We start from the raw sequence: 26,034 nt of genomic DNA on the forward strand, positions 1-26,034 counted from the left end.
CTTAGAAAGAAAGCTACGGAGGGCTTGCCAGCACAACAAAGGGGGAGCGACCAGACTACTCAATGAATCCAAGCTTAAGAAATCTCGGGAGAGGTCGGAAATGTCCAATCCGAAACTGGTTTGATTCCACCAGGCTCGAAAAAGAGCTGTCTTCTAGGCCTGGAACGAAGGTTGGGTCCCCCACGACAGGGGTCAATAAAGAGGGAGACTGTCGGGAAGTATTGCGGGCGTCTTTTTGAGTACACGGATCATGACACCTGTGAGTGAGTGAAGAAGTATTTCCCAGGGTAAAGGTTGCAACGTCCACAGCAAACCCGGCGTTGGGAGGGGCGAAGCAGCTTGTTCAAGTTGCAACCATCTCTTGTCGTAGGACACATTACACCATTCGAATGCTCGAGCCATGAGCACAGCCATATGATAGCGGATGGGGTCTGGAAAACCAATCCCCACTTGAGATTTAGGCAGCGCCATAAGCGATTTGTTCAGCCTGTGAGCACCGTTCGCCCAGAGAAAGGATGCAAATTCCCTCAGCACAGATTTCAGGAATGTCATTGGGATGTGCACTGGCACGGTTTGGAATAGGTAAAGTAGTAGTGGGAGAATATTAATCTTTAATACACTCTTTCCCCCGAACCACGAAAGGGTACGGGCCGACCATTTGGACAGATCGCGACGAATGTCTGAGAGCAGCGGCGGAAAATTCACCTTGAATACCTTAGTGACAGATGAGGGCAATTTTGTCCCCAGGTAGGTGATGTGGGAGGAAGACCTGCGAAAGGGAAAGGCCGACTGGAGGCCTGCTAGTTTGGGTGGGACTACTGTGAGGTTCAGTGCCTCGGATTTCTGGAGATTGATTTTAAAGTTCGAGATCTCTCCATAGGCCTCTAATTCGTTCACCAGCTTTAGAAGTGAGATCGTGGGTTTAGTTAGTATGAATAGAAGGTCATCTGCATATCCAGATATTTTGTGGGTCCTTGGGCCTGGGAGCAGTCCTGAAATGTCTGGGTTATCTCTAATTCTACAAAGTAGGGGCTCCAGCGATAGGATAAAAAGCAAGGGGGAGAGCGAGCATCCCTGCCTGGTACCGTTCGAAAGTGGAAATTAGTCAGAGTAAGTGCCATTGACCCGTACTCGGGCTGTGGGAATAGCATAAATGGCAGATATCCAATTGCAAAGGTTGTCCCCGAAACCCATCGTCCGGGAAGGAAGGAACGACCAGTCCACCCGGTCGACCACATTTTTCCGCGTCGGTGGATAAGAGAATGGTGGGGATGCGTTTCTCTGTGGCATAATGAATTGCATTCAGTACCCTAACGGTATTATCCTCAGTGTCTCTACGTAGTAAAAAGCCCACCTGGCCAGCGTGAATGAGTTTGCAGACACTTTGGAATAAGCGATTGGCCAAAACCTTCGAGAACAATTTCAGGTCTACGTTAAGTAGGGAGATTGGGCGAAAGCTGGAACAGAGGGAAGGGTCCTTCCCCTCCTTGGGGATGACTGTGATATTAGCTCGAAGGGAGTCTGCTGGGAAAGAGTGACCAGAGAGGATGGAATTGTATGCTTGAAGGAACGGTGTGGTTAATTGTTCACTAAAGAACTTATAATAGCGAAGGGAGAAGCCATTGGGTCCCGGGGCCTCACGTGATTTCATTTGTTTTAGGGCCTTTGTCCATTCTGCCGCGGAAATGGGTGAGTCTAACTCCGCCGCTTCAGCCGGGGGCAAGCAGGGTTCGTCTGTGCCAAATAGGCTTGAGTTCTGGCAAGGCGTCCAGAGTTAAACTCTGGAGCCGGTGGGCCTTTCAAATTGTAGAGTTCCATACAAAGGCTCTGAATCGGTCAGCTCCAGCCTCTGAGCTAGAGAGAAGGCTGTCGCCGCGCCCTGTGATGGTGGGGACAAAGGTCTGAGCCCAGGGGGTTGATTTACTAACCTTATAAACACACCACGAACATGTATACACCTCTGTAGCGTTCCCTCCCAGCATGATCTATGGGTGGAATCTAAACACCTTTGTAGTGTGTACACACCCAGCAGGTGTGTTGTGCAAAGCCCTGCATGAATTAGAAGGTGATGTTGTGTAAATTAGCTCTATGTTGTGTTGCTTGCGTTGATGAATGCAGGAATGTAAATGCATGAGCTAACCATTTTTGTCTAAACTGTGAAGCAGCATTATATATGCATCATGTGCATGATTTTTCCATATATGGCATTAGTGGAAATATGCTTTTAGAGACTTTTTGGTTGATAAATACGTTTTGCTGTGTGAAAACCACACGCACCTAGTGCGTGCGTGTGTTTAGGTTAGTAAATCACCCCCCAGGACTCCCTGAGTGCCATGGCCAAGGATCTGCTGGGCTTATTGCCATATTCATAGTATGATCTTTTAACTCTTATCTGTTTAGCTTTGATCCTGCCTAGCAGTATATCGTTCAGTTTCTGGCGTAAGGTCCACAACTCGGCCTCCACCGCCACCGCGAGGTTTTATTTGTGGTGCAGCTCTTGATGACTAATTTGAGCTAGCAGCGTGGAGAATGTTTCCAGGCGTTTTCGTTTTGCGTGGGAGGCATGAGAAATAAAGATTCCCTGCATACAACACTTGTGTGCTTCCTCGATAGAGAGAGGGGGCGACTCTGAAGTCTGGTTTTGCTGAAAAAAATAAATCAGTTCTTGTTTAACGCGAGCCGTCAGCAGGGTATCGTCTAGAAGGAGGTCATTGAGCTGCCAATGCCACAGTCGGGCACTCTCTCCTAATGGAGCAACATTTTCATAAGGATAGGAGGGTGAACGGAGATCGTGAGGACTTCTATGGAAATGCGGCGTACTCTGTACAAATCCACCTCTCTAACCAGAAAGTAATCTATCCTCGAGTAGACTCTATGTGCGGGGGAATAGAATGAGTAATCGCGCTCGCGGGCATGCATAAGGCGCCACACATTCACCAGTTGCTCCGCATGGAGGGTTTTTCGCAGCCGTCGGGGAAAGGTATAGGAGAGGCGTGAAGCATTCCTGGAGACGTCGAGTTGTGGGTCTAGTGCAATATTGAAGTCTCCTCCCATAATGAGAATCCCCTCCACAAAATCCGATAGGGCTAGGAGGCACTCCTCCAAGAAGGAGATCTGGTCAGAGTTGGGGGCATATATGTTGACCATGGTCACCAAAGAACCATAGAAGCGTCTCTTAACAAACAAATATCTGCCCTCCCTATCACCCATTTTGGACAGATGTTGCCATCCCGCAGATCTGGCTACAGATATACTGACCCCCGTGTTTTGGCAGCGGGGGATATGCAAACGGGATAGCCGTGATATGCAAACGGGAAGCGTGGATCAGAGAGTCTCGGGATGCAGCCTGACTTGAAGTGCGTCTCTTGGAGATATGCCACCTGCACCCTATGTCTCCACAAGTCCCCCAGGACCCTTGACCACTTTTCAGGGTCGTTGAGACCCTTCACATTCCATGAGAGGAACTTTGTGGGTAGGGCTTCAGCCGCACTATCCACCCGTCGGGCCATGTCTGCTGGTGTAGAGGAAAAGGAAAAGGGGGCAGAGGGGAGGAGGGCTGGAAGAAGGGAGGAGAGGAGGAGTAGACAAGAAGAGGGGGAATAAGAGCAAGAGGAAAAGAAGGAGGTAGGTATTGAAGTGTAGCAGGTCTGAATAGAGGTATCAGCCCACTATCAGAGATAGAAGGACCGAACACGTATGCAATAAAACAGTAGTAATATACAATCTTTAGAACTAAAACTAGAAATACACACTAAAACAGCCCTCGACGCTGCTAACTTGAGTACCCATTTAGGTAGGGTGACCCCAAAACATCGGTTGGAGTAACAACCGAAGTCTTCTTGCGGAGTCAATCCGCCAGCCCCCTAGAGTATGGCACCTAGCAGGTGGCCACCTCAAGTATTAAAAACAAGGCTATGTGGTAACATCACATCACCCCTATGATACCATACTACAGCAAGTGCTGGCAGCTATATAAATCCAGCGGGATCAGGGCCATTCGGGACGCCACCCCCGGTGTGGGGAAGGCGTTGAGGTCTCAGCCCCAGTGCCCTCGGGTCTAGCAGTATGAAGCCATCCCCCATGGCCACCAACTCCATCTCCGCACCACCATCTCAACTAGGCCACCACTATGCAACTGGGCATATATTGGAGAGAAAGCTCTATCACTCATCACCAGGACAATGTCTGATGACGTGGGGAAGGTTATAGAGTGGACTACCGGAGGAGGTGGCCCGGAGAGTCCCCACAGTTAAACAACAGCAAAACAAGCAACCTGTGTATGAGGATCGCCCCGGGCGTAGCCCTCTAGAGACTGCGTCAAACCTGAGATACCTGAAATGGAAAGGGATTATGACAATAAAGAAAATACTGTAAAATCCTATAAGTGTATCATAGCATGTTTGATGTCAACTCCCAGTGCCCCTTAGTAGCCAGAGGTCAATTCAAAAAGGATATATCCTGAAATATAAAGGAAGGGGTGATGAGGGACCGGGTGGCAGTATTAAGCAGTGAGTCAAGGCCGGGGACCTGGGACCCATGTGGGTGTGCCGGGAGAGTATCCATGTGGGGGGGGATTGTCACATCGTTCGGGCAATAAAGTGGGGTCTCGATCCGATGAATGTTCTGGGTCACTGTCAGCAATGGACTCTGCCTCACCTGGATAAGGGCAGAAAAGTAATGGTGAGGTCCAGGTGGGGGCCCTGAAGCAAAGGCCAGTGGATGGTAGATCAATGTCTAAGGCACATATCAGGGCACACTCAATGTATCTTAAAGCCTCCTGGGATGCAGGGTCCGGGACCTGGTCGGCTCTGGATCGGAAACGTGAGCGCCCTCTGTGAGGCCTCTGGGGTCTAGGAGCGGAGGGGAGATTAGGCCCCGAGGATGTGGGAGTTAGAAACCAGTCAGAGACTTCAATGGGATCTTGTCCAGGAAAGTAAACAACTCGGGGAGTTGATCAGGCATCATCGGTAGAAAGGTAGATCCGTCCTTCTGCACTTGTAAATGAAAAGGGTGACCCCATTTGTAGCACCCTCCTGCGGAGGAGATTTGTGAGAGAAGCGGGCGAATCAGGAAGAGTGTATGTCTGGGAAGATCAGGCATGATAGTGATCACCGCACCATCAAAAGCCACAGATTTTTTGAGCCAGGCTTGCCTCGTTATGGCCTCTTTCTGTACAAAACACCCTGTGCACCCTGTCCATTTCTATGGAGGTCATGGGGTCCCGATCGAGCAACTGGTTTAGGATGGCTTGGATCGTGGACCGTAGATCGACCCCGGTAGTGGATTCTGGGACCCCCCCTTAGGCGCACGTTGTTCTGGCAGTTTCTGTTCTCGCTGTCATCCATCTTCAAACATAGCAAGGCGTAGTCCCTATTCTGGGCCGCAGTAGCGGACTTCAAGGGGACGACACGGGCCAGCAGATCATCGTGGGACGATTCAAACATAGCCACCCTTTGTTCAAGGCCAGTGACTGTCTGGGTATAGTCAACCGGGTGGTCTGCTTGCGGGATCGGGTTGATTTCCCACTACCATCCATGGGGAGCAGAGTGAGTTATATGCAGTCAATCAGCTGTAACAGGTACGTGAGGGAGCAGAGCTCAGCATCCACACGTCTCTACGGCTCCATTGCTTGGCCACACCCCCCCCCTCCCCCCAAGGAAAAGGTCAAAATGTTTTAGTTGTCACTGAATCAGGAATAGAGGGAAAACCTTCCAATAGGGACATTTGTCCTATAGTAACAACTGTCCAATAGGGGATTACCTTTGCTATGGAGCAATTTCCTCTTACTTCCTGCTGTGTCCACAGGAGAGCCAATTAATAGAAGTTTCAAAATGGGACAAAGATTTAAAAATAAATAAATCCATAAGGGGTTTTAACTATTCCCTACTCCCTACAAAAAAATAAAATATTTGGATTTAGATGTCCAACAACCATCCCTGTAGTTCATAAAGAACATTCTTTAGAATACTCTTTAGAATTTTGTGATGCAGCTACATAACAAATGTCATGCTTGCCCTGGATTCATGCACCTGTTGAAAATAGGTAAATTAATTTTGTGCAAGCACCGACATTTGCAGTTTGGGGGTGCACAGACACAGTGTCCATATGGGACCACCTCCCACATCCGTTGCACCTGTCACAGAGTGGAAAAGTGGTCAAAGAGTTTTACTAATGGGTGGGCTGATCCTGATAAGGAAGGGAGTAGTTTCCTGTCAGGTCAGCTTCCCAGTTAGTGGCAGCAGGCAGTGGGTGCATTCCATAACCAATAGAAAGCCTGCTATTGGCTATGGAATCTGCCGACTGCTGTTAATCACTAGCAGAAAAGATCTGATGCTGAACTACTCCCTTGGTATCTCCATCAGGTTCTGCCCACTGTCGGCATCACTACTTGTTAAGGATGCTGTCAGCTATGCATTCAGCTGCCATCTGGGAAATCTGCAGGCTGGCAGCTGAATGGGGATGGGGATGCATCATTGATAGCTAGGTTGCCGGCGGTGTCCTAGCAACCAATGAGCGCTCAGTGGGAAGCTGACAGATTCATGACCGCTTCCAAGCACATACATGCCCCTCTCTGAGCACTGGCATCTCTCTTGTACACTAGATCAATTTTGGTCTTAAAGGATTATTAAACCCTCACGTTTTTTTGCATATATCTACTGCAAGGAAGCAGTAGATATATGCAAAACGTATTTTTTTTAAAAACCCCCGCTTTAATAGAGGTTAATTCTTACCCGTGTCTTCCCCGCACGCTCCTGTCCGAAAATGTGAAAATTATCGGGCGGGCGCATGCGCAGTTCACATTTTCGGCCGGGAGACGAGGAGAGACACAATGTAAGTATATGGACGCGTGCACCTGCATGCAGACACTGTGGTACAGGAAGTGCCAGCAAGAACAGAGGATTCAGCGCTGGATCGGAGACCCGCAGCAGCGCTGGAGGGACAGATGAAAACGACAGGAAAGAAGAATAAGATCGGATTAAGAAACATCATTTAAGGTAAGTGCTTTCATTAACATTGGGGGGAGGGAAAATATTTTTGACTTTAATGTCACTTCAACGACTACCAGTGTTTCTAATCTGTAAACCGGCAGAAATTCTTCTTGAATCTGATGCAGTCATAGCGACAGGTTCTTAAAGTGGCGGCATTAAGAACGACCTGAATCTGTTGAAAGAGTCTCCAAAATTGGCATCAGGGCTTTTTAGAATATGTGGCAGAAGCCTTTATTGAATTCCCCCCTCAGCAGCCAAACAGGTTCTGACATTTATTCTCCAACTGTCATTCTCTAGGTTTAAATCTGATTTCTGTTGTTAACACAGACAGATCTTATTCCAGACACTTTATAAATGAAGCCTAGAGGACTTTTAAGTAGAAACAAAACAATGTACATTTGCTAACCTGCTTAATGGGCTGGTGATATAATTCAATTGAATGATGAAGAAACACAGATTGGTATTTGTTCTACAAGTCAGTAAACAAGGTCACGGCTAAAAGTGATTTCTGTACATACTTACTGTAATGACACCTAGATCAATTAAAAGGAAAACGCTGTATACATTGATTTCATAGGTGGTTACTATCTAAATGTTTAGCCAAATAAGACATAAAGTATTGACGACATGTTAAATATTAATTACTGAGCTCTTTAGTTGTCACAGGGGGATCATTCCCATTTGGTGTTCATCTCATGTCAAACAGAAAGGTGAAATGACCAAGAAATGTACTTATATTGAAAGTTTTATAGAAATGTATTTATATTTGAAGTTTTATAGATGAGCCCAGGGATATTACTGTACACTTTCAGCCTACCTACTTCATGCTTATAACTAATATGCCTGTAGAGGACTGAAGGTTTCCAGGTGTCTCAGTTTTTTCAATAGATTCCAACTTTTACCTAGAACTCCTACGTTTCCAGCATGCAGGTGGATTACAGGTACAAATGGTAATAAGCAAATACTGATATCCTTTGTGTTATATAAGAGTGAAAATTACAAAAACAGAGACATTTTGCCTGCAGTGCTAACCTAATATTTTATGTGCAAATTATGAGAGCATTAGGACCACTATACTAAATTGAACAGACTGCACACAGAAAACAATACTACTGCTTAATGTTTAGGGTGCCCCTGTCATATCTGCAAAGGTAAGCTGGTAATAAAATGTAAACACCTAAATGCATGGACAAAGTAAATTCAAACTTTTTTGCTACAGTCCTAGCACTAATAAGCACATTTTGATAATTTCCAATAGTGCTGGATGGTGGCCAACCCCTAGGTGCATATCATAGTGATGGGCCAATAGCAAGGTGCAGAAAGTGTGAGGGGGCAGACCAGCTGATGACACTGCAGTGAAGTGTTAAAGAAGAACTCCGGGCAAAATTGATCTTAACTCTTGCCGTCGGGCTACCCCTGAACTGCAAGGGTTAAGAGCTTATTTTTGTCTAGAAGCGAAAATAATAAATTTATACTTATTTTCTTTCTTTTGAGCTGGCTGGCTGGCTGGCGGTCAAGGATCCTTAGACCGCTGTAGCAGAGGGGGGAGAGAGGCTTGAGGGAGCCAGCTGCCATAAAAAAGATGTTTCCTTCACATAATTGTCTGTGGGTTATAGCATGGTAATGTCATTTGACCACTGGATAAAAAATAGGGCAGAGTAGAGCTCTTTACCAAATGCCTCTTAAGATATTGAAGCTACTCTTCCTATAACTTTTTACAATAAAAAAATATACACTTTGATTATTTTAAATAGATTACACAATGTATTTATATGTTACCATTTTGGAAAGCGTATTAAAATATATTTGACATTGTTGATTAGAGCCAATTAGGTCTGTGCTGCTCATCACTATGATAATCTTATCACTGAATGTGAAAAGAAGTATGACAGTCTTTTACTGTTCACTCCTATTGCTGTCAGGGAAATCGTAAAAACCTGTCCAATATGTTGGTTCATTATTTTATGGCCAAAAATTCTGTCTAGCGGATAATTAGTCTGACAGGGTTTTCTCTCAGCTAAGGATCTAGCACAAGCTTTCATTCACACATTCACATTGCTAACTAGAAAGTTATAACTTTACATCCTAGAAGTCTTATTAGACCAGTTTCTATAACACTCTCTATACCTTTTTACTCGCCTAAAGGGGATCCAAAGCTATCAGGTTTTTTTTCATCTTGAGGGTTGGGCTGTGTCTGTAACACAATGTACCTCAAACTTACAACAAGGGTAAATATTATAACACGTAAAGTGGCTGTGTTTTAACACCAATGGGCCTTTGTACAGTGTGCCATAGCTTTCTATTAAGGAGACACAGTCCTCTCCAGGTGAGTTATATATTCGTAGCAATGATTTTTGCAACGTTTATTGCATAGTCCTACTTGTTCCTGTTCAGCAGGGACCCACTATCCACTACCATAGTGGATGAAAATCATGGTGGGTCATGCTTAAAGTGTATTTCCACTTTTTAAGCCAAAATGGAGAAACCCCCACTATATGTTTGTTATGTGTCCCTAGTCACAGAGCATATCTAACAGTAATTTTTAGAAACATATATCTGTGAAGGTTCTCATTCATCCAGGTCATGGTGTATCTGTAAAAAATTAGTCAAGGCAACTGGACTTGCTGTATTTTTCTTGAAGATGTTTCACTGGACATCCGACCAGCTTTCTCAATTCAGAATGAATAGAGGTGGGGGGGGGTGAGACATCTATTGTCTGCCACACACAATGCTGTTTTAACAACTCTCTGGGCAGGTTAATAACACCTGCTAGACTCCAATTATGCAAATTCAGTGACCACTAACAGATTATGTGGATTGGAGTGACATTCACCATATTTATTCCCAGATAACTTTTTGTACAAGTCATTCTGAATTAAGAAAGCTGGTCGGATGTCCAATGAAACGTCTTCAAGAAAAATACAGCAAGTCCAGTGGTCTTGACTGATTTTTTCTAACAGATATTCTAGAAACATAGTTCTTAATTTTTACATGTGTTTGAGTTGAAGGCCTTTGCAAGCTTCTCTCTCAATTTCAGTAACAGAAAACTCTGACTGTCCTAATACAAAGGCTTGGGATAGACTGAGCTCCTCCTCATTAACATACAATGTATTCAGATCTTTACCTTTTGGTATTACAGACAGTCTTGCTCATCTGGTAAGTAATAATGAAATCTTCCAGCACAGTACAGGGTTAATTATTTGAAACAACCCCCCAAACTTCCCAGACAGTGAGAACTAAGCAGGATTTTTCAGTTATGGAGTCAGCAAAAAACAAACAAACATCTAAACAAAGGTAAGCTGAACTTTTTTAAAATTATTTTATATAAGTTATGATATGTGAATGGAAATGTGTAACACCTACAGTATAAAGGTGTTATCCCAATTAGGCTGCAAAAGTGGAAATACACTTTTAAGTATATGTATTGTATCTACTCCCTGTGGTTGTGAGTCAGTTATCTAATTCTAAATTAAATCTAAATCTAGTCTTTAACCACTGTTTTAGTTTAATGGAAACAAAGCAAAAGGATCGCATCCATAGTGTAAAACTGATTTATTTGAAATAAAAATGACAGCTGAAATGGTATTTACAAACAGCCAGTAAAAACAAGCATAGAGAGATTAAATCTCTGGACACTTCAAGATAGACAAACGAGGTCATCTGCACGCTATTCTTCCTTCGGTAGATGCGTTTCAGAGGCAAAGCCCCTTTCATCAGAACCAGGTTCTGATTTCAAATAAATAGACAAACGAAAATTTTAGTGCTGAGCCGAGGTCATCTGCACGCTATTCCTCCTTCGGTAGATGCGTTTCAGAGGCAAAGCCCCTTTCATCAGAACCAGGTTCTGATTTCAAATAAATCAGTTTTACACTATGGGGGTGCTCCTTTTGCTTTGTTTCCATTAGACATCCAGTTTTATCTGACTGTGAGGAGCTGCCCCCAGATTCTTGGAGCTATCCTCGGGAGCACTTACTTTTTTGGCGCTGAACCGTAGGGCTCCCGTAACCAAAGCTAGCCGAAGGATCAGCCGAAGCTACGGCTGGATCCTTCGGCAGCTTTGTGAATAACCCTCTACATGTTTTTTACAAAAGCAGAGACACAGTAGAATAGAGGCATCTGCAATTTTTTATGTCATAAGATAATTGTGCTGCTGTTTATCAAATCTATATTTTCAGGATAAAAATACACTCAAATTAATCTTAGTGCACAATATAATAGCCAAAAACACAATATAATACCTATTGTAAACAAAAAGATAAGGATGCATCGGGTAAATAGATACCAAATAGGCCTAGCCTCTAAATGTGCACACTCACAAAACAGCATAAAATGACAGTACCTAAAATTGTACATACCGTAAGCAATTCTTCAAAAGCCTTTACAGTGTCTCAATGTAGATTTGACAGTGAATGATGGCTCTAGAATTATAGCTCTCACTCCAGCGTGTGTTGTGATACTGAATATATGTGGCGCAATTGTCGTTTTTCTACTCATGTTCACCCAACGTGCATGTTTGCGTTCATGTGTACGGAGGCTAAACTTTAATTCTTAAAACTTTTTTCCTTTTTTTAACTTTATTACTTTCAGAAGGGGGCTGATAAGCCCCTTATGTGATAGCATAGTGCAGGTAACAGGTTCTCTTTAAAGAGACATCATAGACCCCTAATGTCACTTCTGAACTCTGTTGAAGCTGATAGAGTATTGACTGTCTACATGCCAGTGCTGCTGCTGATGTCACAGTTACGTCCACAGCAGCAAAAGGATATCTGTCAGGATAGAGATATGAAACTCAACTTTTTTTGGCTACAGGCCTGTCCCTTTTATGCGTGCTTAACTACGTAGTGAGTCACTAGTTCAATCCTGACAGTTTCCTTTTAAGCTGGCCGTTTCACACTTGCTTAGGCACCTGCATTAATTTGTGTAAGTGCATTTTTGCTTCATTTGTTCTACCTTCATGCAGTGCAGTTAAGCACATTCTAATGAGTCTTATCATGATTAATAAAGCTAAATTACTATGTCAGTAAAGCTGAAGATTATGTTTTTATGCAACCTGAAAAGGAAATGTGAGCATGAATGAAATAATAAATGCATAAATGCAAATACAAAATGACCCTGAGGCAATTGTTATACCCAGTTTTCCCAACAGTTTGATCCTGTACATTTCTTGAAAGTTTTGTATATTGATAGTCTTAAAATGCACAGGAATATATGGTTCATCTATGCAGTTTTACCCCAAGGACAAAGATACTGTAAATACTGTATATCAATGTGAAAATTGACGGGACAGGAGAGTGCATGCATTATGTGTTCAGTAGTATTATATGTACTGTACTGTACACTTGGAAACGTATTGACAATATAGGTGCCCACAAGACAATTGCAACAAAATAACCTAAGCACTCCAAAGCAGCAAAGCACGATTTCATATTAGGACATGGAGGTGTGAATGCAGCCTCAGGGAGCTTAATAATTCTGCAAATGTGTTTACTAATTTATACAGTAAACTTTACCAGCTAATTATAGATCATTAGTAAATCACACATTTATGCACATAAAGTGTATTTAAGGGGATGGCTCTTCCATGTTCTTTTGACCCACCGTAGCACAATCTTAATAACTGTACTGCCAACTTCATCAAATGGTTCCACTAAATAATAATAACCTTTTCCCTGCCATCGACATAAGGCATACGGCAGAAAACAAAGCTGGCCAGCTCAGTATGCCTTATTTCAGCTGCATTCACCCTTCTGCTATAAGCTCTGCCGATATTCATTAAAAACCAGACCCCCCCCACCACTACTGCTGCTCTGCAGCTTTCTCCTCCCTGCAGGGAGCCAGCTGCATGCTCTGGTCTGTGTCCCCCTGATCCCCACTGCTTTCACCCACCTGCATGGGTAGAGGCAGTGCGGGATCATAGGGGACCCAGACCTGAGCCCACATGTGCCAAGTGGGAAGGAGAGAGCTGTGGGTGAGAGAGAGTAGATCAAGGCATTGTGATGCATTGCTGTGCGTTGTAATACACTGTGTTGAGATTAAATGTATACCTGCATCATTTTATTGCAACACACAACAATGCAGAAATGGCAAAGCAGATTAGGCATTACCACAACAAATAAGTATAAGGACAACCTCCAGATTTGTAGCATAAGTTACTTTACCCTTACACAAAAAGACACAATTTAAATTTGACAAATATTTGTTATTTATTAGCTCAATACACTTTTATCATTTAGATTTAGTAGGAATCTTGCAAATCATTTTTTTATTTTTTGTGTGCACTGATAATGCGTGTAGTGTATTTGTATATAAATATTTATTTGATAAACGTTTGCCCAACTGTCGTGGGACCTACATAATTAGTAGCACATGTTTTTATTCTACCAATCCTGTGCTCTCAGAAAATGTATGGTTTGGGGGGTATTTTACAAACTCTAATGCTGCAGTTGCAAATTAAAAAAACAAAACAATTGCAAGAATGGTCTGGCCAACTGATGTCAAATGTAGAGCATAGGGCCTAGCAGCACAAGGGTTAAACAAAATAACTGTATTTGCATTGTGTTAAAAAAATGAGCCACCATGTCCCCCTTAGTTTTGCTTGGTAATGCATTGGAGATTAAAGCCCAACTTTAAAACAAAGGGAGTAGAAAAGACTGTCGCCTGCTTGCAGTAGTCTCTTTGCAAAGGTCAATCAGAAGGGAGCATGAGCTTTGCTAAATGCAAAACTCCAGGTGTGATTCAGCAGGGGTTAGCACACCTCTTCAGAGAGACCACTGCTTACACAGTGAGAACAAGGGTTCTTTTCTGCAGAATGCTGGTAAGGGACAGGCTACTACTCAGGACATGGCTGCCTTTTAAAGAAAACATACTGGGGTCTATTCACAAAGCTGCGGAGGGCAGCCGAGTGAATGACCGATCAGAAGTGGTGAGCCGAACACTGTTCGGCTATTCACTTCAGGCTGGTACGGCTGATTTCAGCCGTATATCGGCTTGCTTCGTGTGGATTCGGATCAGCCGAACATGCTCAGCATGTTCGGCTGACCCGAAGTGCAGAAGATCCCAATGCTTTTGAATGGGAATTTTTCTTTTTTTTTTTTTTTCTCTATTCTGACATGCTCGTGTCAGAATAAAGAAAACAGACAGAGCGGGGTTTCTCTCCTTGGTGGCCGGGAGCAGGAGACTCCCGGGGCGCCAGGGAGAGTTAGATGTTTGGAGATCAGTGTCCCTGGTTAGCAACCAGGGACGCTGATCTCTCTGAAAGTGGCCGGAGTCAGCCGTAAGATCACGGCTGGCTCCGCCCAGCTGTCAGCTGCCAGCTTCGGCTTTCAGCACGGCACAGCGCTCGACTGAGCTGCTCGGCCGTGATCGGGAGCTGTACGGGCTATTGTGAATAGCCCGTACAGCACCCCCTCGGTTCTCCTGAACCGAAGGGGTCCTGGGGCCGAAGCCAGCCGAAGGATCGGCCGAAGCTACGGCCAGATCCTTCGACAGCTTTGTGAATAGATCCCACTGTAAGACTTTACATGCCTTTTGTTTTGATACACCAAGAATGTATTTAGCTGATTTAAAATGAAAGTTCAGTTAAACTGTAATTCAATTTCCAGTAGCACAAAGACTGAATGAACTTTATTTTTTCCTTTTTTTAACTGAACTAGCAGTCTGTTATTTAGCAAATATACAAGTACCTTACAGACTTTAAACAAGGGTTTAAAGCCTATTTCTACATATTAAAGACCATTAAGGAAATAAAATGTTGAACCATCCTTGAACACTTTTAGCTGTCTTTGTTATGAATATTTCTTGGTCTTCCATTTAACTGGTTGCTATTCTAACCATTCCTCTCATAATTACCTGCTGCAGGTTTATAACTTGCATACTACCTGAAAAAGTATTTTCTGTTTGGAGTATGTGGTAATGTAAATCATTGTTATAGACCAGCAGTTCAGGATGCACATTTAGGCACTGGGGCATGAAGGGAGACTTTGCCTGCCTCTCTTCATTATCATGGAATGAGGAATACATTTTTTGTTTTTTCGTTTTGAATACAAGTGATGACTTGTAAGTACCACCTGTTTTTTAAAGTTTTGTTTTAAAAGTTAAAAGGTACCTCAGGGTAACCATATGAATTATCCAAGCGACAGCTGTTAGTCACTGAGGATGAATACTTTTCTAAAGTAAGGAATTTCCCTCTCTACAAACCTTTAATATTTTAGGGAGTAAGGTTCTGAAAACTGTTATTTAAACTCCACCATAGTGTGTTAACTTTGTTCAAAGTAATCTGTATAGTAAGGATACACCAATATCGTTTTTTCGGTATTGAGTATCGATATTTTTTTAAAGTACTCACCGAGTACCAGATACCAGTGCCATGTCCCCCGATTATCAGGTGGTCAGGCGGCGAATCATGACCCCTTGCCTGGCTTCCCGATTGCCTGTGAAGCCGGTGTTCTAGCGATAGAACAGCGAATGTATAGTAAGGATACACCAATATCTTTTTTTCGGTATTGAGTATCGATATTTTTTTAAAGTACTCACCGAGTACCAGATACCAGTGCCATGTCCCCCGATTATCAGGTGGTCAGGCGGCGAATCATGACCCCTTGCCTGGCTTCCCGATTGCCTGTGAAGCCGGTGTTCTAGCGATAGAACAGCGGATTCACTTGCCGAAGCTGTCTGGCTTCCTGACCAATCAGGAAGCTGGGCAGCGAGTCATGAGGTGCCATCCGGCTTCTTGATTGGTCAGGAAGCCAGGCTGCCTAGCAACAAGTGAAGCCAGCTTCCTAGCCAATCAGGAAGTTGGACGGCATGTCATAACCCACCTCCCTGCTTCCTGATTGGTTAGGAAGCCACCTTCACTTGTTGCTTGCCTGGCTTTCTGACCAATCAGGAAGCCGGAAGGCGGGTCATTACGTGCCGCCCGACTTCCTGATTGGTTAGGAAGCCAGACTGCCTAGCAACAAGTGAAGCCGGCTTCCTAGCCAATCAGGAAGGTGGGTCATAACCCCCCCCTTCCGGCTTCCTGATTGGAAAGGAAGCCGGCTCCATGCTCCCTCGGCACTGCCAGTCAGAGAGATCTCCCTCTGACTGGAAGTTTCCGGTATCGAAGGTAAGTATTGGAGTATTTGGGCGGGTACAAGTACTCACCCAAATACTCGGTGTCGGCACTGATACTAGTATCGGTACCGGTGCATCCCTAGTGTGTATTGTACACCACTGGTTTTGAGAAAACAAATAATAATAAAAAAATATTCATAAACAGAAGATATCTTTAGTAAGAAGTACATGTTCAAATGAGTACTAGATTTAGAGGTGCAGGCAGCTGAAATTATATGAAAATCCGGACTTTTGCTATAAAGTCAAACTTGGCCCTGCTACCTCTCTAGCCTCTTTATGACCTCTATATCACGCTCTCTAAGGAAACCCTTTTTGAGGAGGAAATACGTTAGAGTTGACGTGGTATGTTGGCTGTGCAGAGTCAACCGATGGTACTTTTTGGCATAACAATTTGTATGCTCTGGACTCTTCGCTGAAACTAAGTTGGATGCTTTATACATTCTGACTGTGTGTACCACCTTATGGATGCTACCTATTGTTCATGTGGAGAGACTCAGAACTGGAAGCTGGATACTCAGGACTCCATATGCACAGATGCGCCTCATGATCTTGGTGAGATCACTCCATGTTTCTATCTGTAATATCATTATACAGCTGTTCTTCATGTCACCAGAGATCTTCACTAACACACACGTGTAACAGGGAGTGACAGAACATCCACCCCCCAGGACACACTTTTTTTTATCTTCCTGTACCACTACATATTTACTAATACATTGTGCAATTAGTAGCCTCACTAACTAATATGACTAATAGGGAAGCTTGGATGGTGGAAAAGTTAAGATCTGTATCTTTGGGTCACTCAGCCATACAGATTTTACTGAAGGTAACCTTGGCTTATGTATTTTTCACCATATGCTAAGAGTGAAAGGCTACTGGATTATATTAAGGAACATTTTTATTTTTTATTTTATTTGATTTAAACAATGCTTATTGTTTTACACTCAGTGTTTTCTTCATTTGCTTTTCATGAAAGCAAAGCCAATTACAATGAGACTAGATATGCTGCTGCTTTGGGGGATGTCAGGAACAAATCTAATGCTCAGGATCTGATAAACATGCTGCTTAAATTGTGCGGCTGCTTTCGGACATCACAGAACATGTCAATCAAAGCAGTGCCTGCTAGAAAAGATCAGTCTGTAGATATAGTGAGAGAATTTGAGTAAAATGTGAAATTCAGTACAAACACTAAGGACAGTGAAGAACAAGAAGCATTAAAAAATGTATAAACAAAGAGGATATTTGATGGAGTCCATAAATAGGAATTATAGAATGTTTGGAATCTCATTTAAGTTTGGCAACCACAAGCTGAAAACAAAACTATTTAGGAGCTTACACATAAGAAAGAACAGTACATTTCTGGATGATTGACCATCCTGAATAATATAGAGAAAAAATTATCAAAAGCAAGTGCTGAATTTCTGACAAAAAAAGGCAGATGATGACGGCTGCATGAGGATCAGTAAGAAGATTCTATAAAGTTGTTTTTAGAGGCTTTTATTTATAGCACATAGTAGTATAGACTGAACAGCAAATATCCAAAATGGCTACTCCTGGCTGCCATATAGAAACTGGGATTTGTGCACAACTACTAGATGGTTTCTTATAGTGGCTATGGGGCTACTCAATTAGTACTTACACAAAGTAGGGACTGGGAAAGGGAAGCAGGTAAGAAAGGCAATTTTTTTTTTAGCACTGACACAAAGTGACAATTATCGATTGTAAGTTCACATCATTGCAACACAATGGAGCTTATTGTCCATGTTTGCATAAGTGGCAATAAAATGTTCTTTATGTCTATATGTATTAAAGTGTATTTTCCACTTTTGCAGCCAAATTGGGATAACACATATTTTATATTTGGTACATGTTCTTATTTACATAGCATTACTTGGAAATATGTTAGCTCTGTCAAAAGTTGTTCTCTATACTGAGTTTTCCTCTGGAGTGCAATGGGGCTAAGCAGGTAATGTTAATGTTAGCATAATTAGCCCTGTCAGTACTGTACTGTTAGATTGTATTATCAGTTTTCAATTAGATTTGAACAATGTCTGTCCTAACTAAGATAATTAAAGATCTAGAAGCATTGTATGGTAAGGAGAGGAAGTTCAGAGTGTCCCTAGTCTTTCTATGGGAATTTTGAAATTATTTTTTGGAATGCAGTGTGAATAGGAACATATAACACATATATAATGGGGTTTTCTCCAATTTGACTGGAAAAACTATTTACGCCTTTGCTTACATCTAAAGCATTTGCTTTACCCTACTTCATCTTTTAAAGAATGGCCCTGACTACCTAAATATATACAATTATTTTCATTGAGCACATTAAATATGTTTAAGCATCCTTCACAGGAAACAACAAAAGAGGTCCTGTGTCCTGACAATAAAAATTATGCAAATTGATATAACTTATGTAGGTATAGGAGTCAGGTGTTCCAGAGCAGCTTTTTTCAACCTTTTTTGAGTCACTGCACCCTTTAAAAATATGAAAAATCTCAAGGCACCCCTGTCTTAAATGTAAATGTAAAACATTACATGTAGTTCCCCCCAAAATCTGTACCAGACCCTTATCCTTGATCCTTAAACAAAAAAAGATGTAGAGTTCAAACCTTCACAACAGAGTGGAAGGGAGCCTGCTTCCTGCTGCAGTCCCTCCCTTCACATCAGGAGCCGCCTTTCCACCAGAGTCCCTTCCTGCACATCAGGTGCCCCCTTCAATGTTAAGGTGGTACTGAGGAATCTGATGTGGAGTCTTACCGTATAATCTTCACCACAGTGCAGGTGCATGGCAGAGAGTGGGAGGTGGAACGGGTCTGGATGTAGGCGGACTTCTGTACTGAACTCTTCAGAATGCTGGGGGCAGTCTAGAATGCTGCCCACCCTGGAGTAGCAGCTTTCGTTTCCATGGGGCTGATGGACAGCTCGCCTGCACCATAGAAATGCATGGCAGATATCGAAAGGTACCCCTGACAAAGCCAGAAGACACCCTAGTTGAGAAAGGCTGTTCTAGACTAAAGCTGGTCATACAGTGTTCTATTGTTGAACTCTGTTGGGACTATGTTGTCATAATGTTTTGGTTTGGTGATACAATGTAGTACATATCAAGTTACAGACAGTAATATGAATACTGAATAAAAAATTAACCCAGTCCATTCTTTACCTGTTGTCGACCTAGTAATGGGGGTGGCATTGGAAGATGTCATAGCAGGAACACAGTCATCATCCTGGGAATAGCCAGCCTGTATCGCTCGCAAGTAACTGTGGCTTCTTGTTCGGAAACATCCTGGAAGGTCTAAAGCATCCATTGCATGTGAATCAACTTCACTGAACACTGACTCACATACCGACTCATATTGCCCATTAATTTCTGTTTCACTCATCTGGAAGAGGAGGACATATGGAGTTGGAATAGCAAATAACAGTGAAGAGAATCCTTTCCAGTTTAAGCTGAAGATATTTTATCAAAGGAATATGGTAATAAAATTTACTCTAATTAAAGAAGAATGGAAGAAGTGAATAAATGTGTTATCACTATAGGAACAGGAGACCTTGCTGTAGGGACAAGTTCCTCAATATGTTGACTACTGATGAGAAGATGGAAAATGCCTGTCAATCAATGTCAGTGAATTAGCTGAGTTTGGAGAAACAGTTTGTTATTTTTGTGATCAGCCAAATAAATGTTTTGAGAAATATAAAATTAGAATTTCCATATTTCAAAACATATATGGTGCACAGTATTTAAATACAAAAGCCACTTTACAACAAAGGGTCATTGTATAAAACAAATATGAATTAAGCATTTTGTTTCTTTCCAATAGTAAACAGAAAATCAACAGTCAGGAGAATTTTCAAGGGATGGCTACTATTGCAGTATTTACATATGGTAGAATCCATATTATGTAATGTAATATAACAATATTGCCTATAAGAATCACGCAGAACAAAATGAGCAAGTTATATACATTAGTGGCAGATGGGTAACAATGTATTATTATTCTGTCAGAAGCAATGCAATGAGGAAATTTAAAGGAGAACTATGAGGTGAGTGCTTTTCACTCACCTCATAGTTCTAGCCGACCTGTGACAATGAGACTGTCACAGGTCGGCTCAGTAGATCGGGAGGTGAGCAAACACATACCGGGTTCGCTCGCCTCTCGATCCTGTCACAGCTCTCTGCAGTGACAGGGGGAGGGGCTGGATTCCCCTCTCCCCGCTCCGATCTGCTAGCGCTGACTGGCGGAACGGACGGGGGAGGGGGCGGGTACAGCTGGCTCTGCCTCTAGATAGGCAGAGCCAGCTGTCACTCACGCAGCTGGGCGGATCCCGTCATTTAAGTCATGATCCGCTCCGGCTGCAGCGCCTCAGTATACCGCGAGCTGTAGCTCGCGGTATACTGAGCTTAGGGTAACGGGAGGACGCTAGCTTGTGTCCTCCCGTTACCCTAAGGAGAACTATGGGGAAAAACACTGACCCCATAGTTCTCCTTTAAGATAAAACCCAGATTTAAAATAGAAAGCAGGATCTTTTAAAAGGACTTTGTGTTATGCTCACATTAAAAAGACATCTTTAAATTATACCTCATGGTCAGCACCACTTTTAGTCCATTTAATTTTTGTAGACTATGTTTTAATTGTATTGTGGGTCTGAAGTCTGATAGCTGTCTGGGAAGATGAGACTGATGTCACATATCATATGATCAGTTTACCAGAAACTTTCAGCGATTGGCTGTCTTATCGGTTTGGAATTTTTTCAATACAAGGGCAAAATGGATTACACAGGGCCAGGCTCTTTGGTTCAGAACATAACACAGCTATTCATTTACACATTTTTTTTATTTGCAAACTTGAGTTTATATTATATTATTATTAATATGCCATTTTTGCATGCAAGGTCAAATTTAAACAATATAAGAGACAAGTATAAAAAAAACAAAACTCTACAAATAGAATAAAAGTTCACCTATTCTTTAACTTAATCAACTGTAGGAATTCATGGGTGTGTTCTTTTATCAAACACAATATTAACATGTGGATTATGCTGCAATCAATAATACAAGGAAAGAAGAAATTCCTCATAACAGGCTCTGTACTAAAAAGAGAAATAAGCAAAACAAATGCATTTGATATGAATTCACAATCTATGAAAGAAGAAGGGAATAGACATAAATGATCAATAAACCTTTACATTAAAGTGATGCACTGATATTATAAACTGGCAACTTGCCATTCAGAGCTTGATTTTCTTTATAGTTGAATAGCCGCATTTATTATGGATGATATGCCATTTGTATCTATGAAGATGTTTCAATAAAATTAGAGTTAATGCTATTCCCTTTTTCATTTCATCAGAGTACACAAGATGGCAGTTGTTATGTCATAGCACTCCCAGAGAAGAAGAATTCTTATAAAAACTAGTACTATTTTAAAAGAATCTAAGATTTGGTCTGTTTTTCATCTCAAGGGGAAAAAGGTCAGCAATATATATCAACAAATAAAGCATTTACTACAGGTGAAACCTATATATTATTTAATAAAAGTGGTTCTATAGGAAACAATATTGACTCTATTGAAAAGATCTTATACTGATAAAAGTAGCATGCAGTATATACTTTTGCATGAAATTGAAATAAGGCAATTGCTGTTTGGTTGATTTGGGGCACTATACACCTGTTCTTTTTTAAAACAACATTTATTACAGCAAGTGCATTTCTTTTATTTAAATATTGGTTGAAAAGACCAGAATTTACAAAGTCTTTAAAATCAGGAAGGCAATTTTGAAGGATGCAAAAATATTTGCCATCACTAGGCACAAGGGCATTTGTCCTGTGCTGTTCCTTCTGGTTGACCTGCAGGGTGTCATTGTCCACTATGATAAATTTACAAGCCACTTACATGGTCATTGGGCACTGCAGAGTAAAACCTAATGCAGCATACACAAAACACATGTGAAAAATACTGCAAGCCATATCCTAGCTTTTTCAAATGTTCCCTCCATTGCCCCTGTATTCATGGAACAATCTGTGTAGGTATCATAGGGGACACTGACCGTCATTGACACTGGTGTCATTGGCAACTGAGCCTCCAGAGAATTCCACTGAATACTACTGGAATCACACCACTTAGAGGAAGGAGGTTGCACAGACCAAGCACCTTTATGAATGTGTGTACAATGAAAAACATTTAGCATGAATAAATTTGTATGCTTTGCATCATACAGTAGATGAAACAAGAGGGAAGAACAATGTAATATGAAATGATGGTGGGGAACTGGCCGTGATGCATACTTCATACACAGAATTCTGTCATTGCAAACATCAAGCGCTCGATTTGAGCATGATGTTACAACAATTAATGCAAATACTAAATAATTAATAAACACAAATATGAGGTCCATCAAATTTGGCCTCTATTTTACATTGATGCACAATGAATGTGGCACAATCTTGCCTTGAAACATTTCAATAACACTTAATGCAATGGTAGAACAGGACTGTTTGCGTAAAGTGAACTTTTTATATTCATTTCCTTTATAAATTGTATTTTTGGATCCTGATCAAAATTGTATTTTTGGAAAAATTAGATTGAGTAGACTAAATTTAGGCATTGGAGGCATTACTTGCAACAATTGCATTGCTCAGAATTTGCAGTGTATCTTAGTATGATGTAGTCATTGCCTCAGAGAAATGTGCAATAGGCTACGCTGCTTTCACACAGCAGTGAAATAAGATCATCACAGCTGCAGAAAATGAATACAGGTGATGCTCTAGATTTTTAAACAGTGAATTAAAGATTTCTGCTAGCCTGGGAATATACTGGGTACTGCCACCTTGAGCTCAGGATAATCCTTTGAGGTAAAGCATTCTTGCAGACTTTCAATGAGGAAATCCTGTAAAAATAAAAAGAAAACATTTTTGGTCAGTTTCCACTGAAGATTAACATGCACAGTTTCTTTTCAAGATAGTCCATTGTTCCAGAATATTCACGTCTTTGCCGATGATCAAGATATAAAAAAATAATCCCCTAAAAAATAATGTGTTCATATTAATGCTACATGTGATTGGCTCAATAGCAAACATCCAATCTCAGTTCCAGACTAGTACTAAAAGGCAGCACTGGCATAGAAAGCAAAGTTTGGTTAGTCTACTAGACCAGTGTTCCACAATGCATAGGACGCATACCCCTAATCCTTCCTCTAGGTACCCTTCGAAGCTTAGCATCCAAAGCCATACTGGGTAGAGGACGCAACGAGGCAGCAGGAGGAGCACTCCACCATTGCTCCTCCTGCTGGCTCAGTGGGTGAAATACCCAATGCTTCTGGGTATGGGGAAGCATTTGACCTCCCATTTGAGTACTCAGGATGAGCACTGTCACATGACCGGGGGACTGACATCACTGATTCCCTTATCCAGCACCAGCCAACACTGGGGATTTAAGTGTCAGTAATGTTAGAGGAAAAAAACACTGTTACTTTGCCCTGTTTGTAAGAGGTGGCAGTGCCTCTTTAAAGTAAACCTGTCAAAATAATATTCTTTAAAACCAGCATAAGAAGTTAAAAGCATTCACTTCAGATCACCTTTTTTGATTCCTTAGTGTTACACGAAATGCATCTGGGAATCCCATTGGGTGGTAAGTGAGAGGTGTTTGGGTGTGGGGGTGACGATGGTGATGGGTGTCCCTCTGTCCGGCGGAGCCGCCAAGAGCACAGTTCTTTCTGGTGTGTAGACTTCAAAATAGATTTTTGTACTGTATCACTTAGATGAATTAATTTAAGATTAAATACATATACATTTCTTATTAGATAGATCCATGTTCCCCTGAGGAAGCAATATGCGAAACGCGTAGGGACTGGATACATGGAACTCCCTACTGAATATAATGCCTAACAAGATGAATTGGAGCTAGGATGCAATTTGTTTTTTAATTTCTGCCTAAAATGTTATTCGATTTAGGTTGTATTCAATGTAATGTATACATGGTTTTATGGTGTATATGTGTAAAATAAATATTTTTTATATCAATTGAATCAAGTGTTGGTGTTATACCTCTCAACAAAACCCCATTCTTTCTATATGTTGTTGCAAATGTTACACGAAATGCCCCAAGACCCCCAAACTAAGGATTCTCTGTGCAAGTTGTAACATTCTGTGAAGCTGGAACTCTGACATGTCCCACTGCTATATGTTTGTTTTACACTTTACTTGAGATGCTTTGGGGGATGCATGGATGAGCCAGAGCTGAAAGTTGTATTTTGCATATTGAGTACTCTAAGTTCAAGGCTAATGGGGAGCTTGGAATAACTATGGCAAACAAAAAAAAAGGTATGTGCAGGAATGTTTTATGTGCAAAATCATTAACTTATCATTATCCCTGCTTAGTAACATTTAAAGACAATAAGTGAATGTTTATAAGCTACAGTACATTTTTCTTTTAAAAGGCTGAACTCCAAACAGCTAAATACACAGTTAAAATTCATACAGGTATCTGTGAACCTGCCTTCCTACCACGAAGCACAGTCAGGTCTTGCAAGCTTGGTGACCTCTCTTCAAACTACGCTGCAGATGAGTACTTGTACAATGCAACAGAGCCAATTTGGTTCAGAGTAGAGCCCTCCTCCTCTTGGTGTGAGTGCTGCTATATTTTCCAGCTCTTACATTAAATTTCCATACAACTCTTATATTAAAGAAGAACTCTGGGGGGGGGATTATTATTAATCCTTGCAGTGGGGATACTCCTGCATAGCAAGCATTAACTGCGCGTTTTGGTCTAGGGAGGAAAACAACAAAGTTATACTCAGCCGATTCTTGGAGCTGGACAGCTGTGACAGCTCTCTCCCAGCCGGTCTGCTCCTATGCTGCAGCAATTGAATGTTCCTCAGCGTCCTCATATTCTATTCACTGTAGATAGAATGTGATGTCTCAGGTACCTTAGACTGCTGCAGCAAAGGGTGAGAGAAGCTCCAGGGACCAGTCTAAGAAGAGCAAGTTGACTCAGGATCAGGTGAGTGTAACTTTTTTATATTTTCCACCCTAGACACAATTGAACACTTAACCCGTGCAATGCAGGGGTAGCCCCACTGTTAGGGTTAATAATAATCTTCCCCAGAGTTCTTCTTTAAAAGTAAAAATACATTTAATGTTTTTAGTAAATCCATAACTGGATTAAGCTGGGTTTTTATACTTTTATGGAATATTTTATGGAATTTGTCCATTTATGGAATCCTTTTAATGGAGGATTTGTCCTAGTCACCCATCACATTTAATAACATTCACCCATTAGCAATCCCATACATCAAGGCTCAAAACTACCTGACTTGCGGGAGCAGCTCCTGTCAGCTCTGGCTTCCTTCGGCCGGAGCTCTGACAGTTCTGAGCTCTGACAGAAAGAAATAATGCATGTGAGGAGGATCGATCCCAGGTTATCTGGGTGTGATTAGTGAGATCTGCTGCAGACCTCACTAATCACCCCCAGATAACCAGGGATTGATCCAGCTCACAGCCTCCTCCAAACAAACAATCTTTATCCAACACGTTTCAATTCAAGAAGATTCACCCATCAGCAGTCGCATACAATATTATAGAGAGAGTCCAATAACATACAAGATTCGCCCATCAGCGGTCGCATACAATATTATAGAGAGAGTCCAATAACATACAAGATTCACCCATCAGAGGTTGCATACAATATTATAGAGAGAGTCCAATAACATACAAGATTCACCCATCAGAGGTTGCATACAATATTATAGAGAGAGTCCAATAACATACAAGATTCGTCCATCAGCTACCATATAACACATCGAGTGAATGACCGATCTGAAGTTAAGTGAGCCGAACACTGTTTGGCTATTCACTTCAGGCTGGTACGGCTAATTTCAGCCGTACATCGGCTTGCTTTGTGTGGCTTCAGGTCGGCCGAACATGCTGAGCATGTTC

At 42.0% G+C, this 26,034-nt stretch overlaps 1 protein-coding gene across 1 annotated transcript in view; it reads right to left on the bottom strand.

Moving 5' to 3' along the window:
* Positions 1 to 26,034, bottom strand: part of DLGAP2 (DLG associated protein 2) — a 121,594-nt gene that overhangs the window by 56,289 nt on the left and 39,271 nt on the right. Inside the window, exon 4 of the mRNA XM_018574949.1 lies at positions 19,264 to 19,483. Coding sequence (XP_018430451.1) covers positions 19,264 to 19,483 — 220 coding nt within the window. The remainder of the gene's footprint in view (positions 1 to 19,263; positions 19,484 to 26,034) is intronic.

The sequence above is a fragment of the Nanorana parkeri genome, unplaced genomic scaffold (genome assembly GCF_000935625.1).
Source record: "Nanorana parkeri isolate BGI_ZX_2015 unplaced genomic scaffold, ASM93562v1 scaffold51, whole genome shotgun sequence".
In the NCBI taxonomy this organism is placed as follows: domain Eukaryota; kingdom Metazoa; phylum Chordata; class Amphibia; order Anura; family Dicroglossidae; genus Nanorana; species Nanorana parkeri.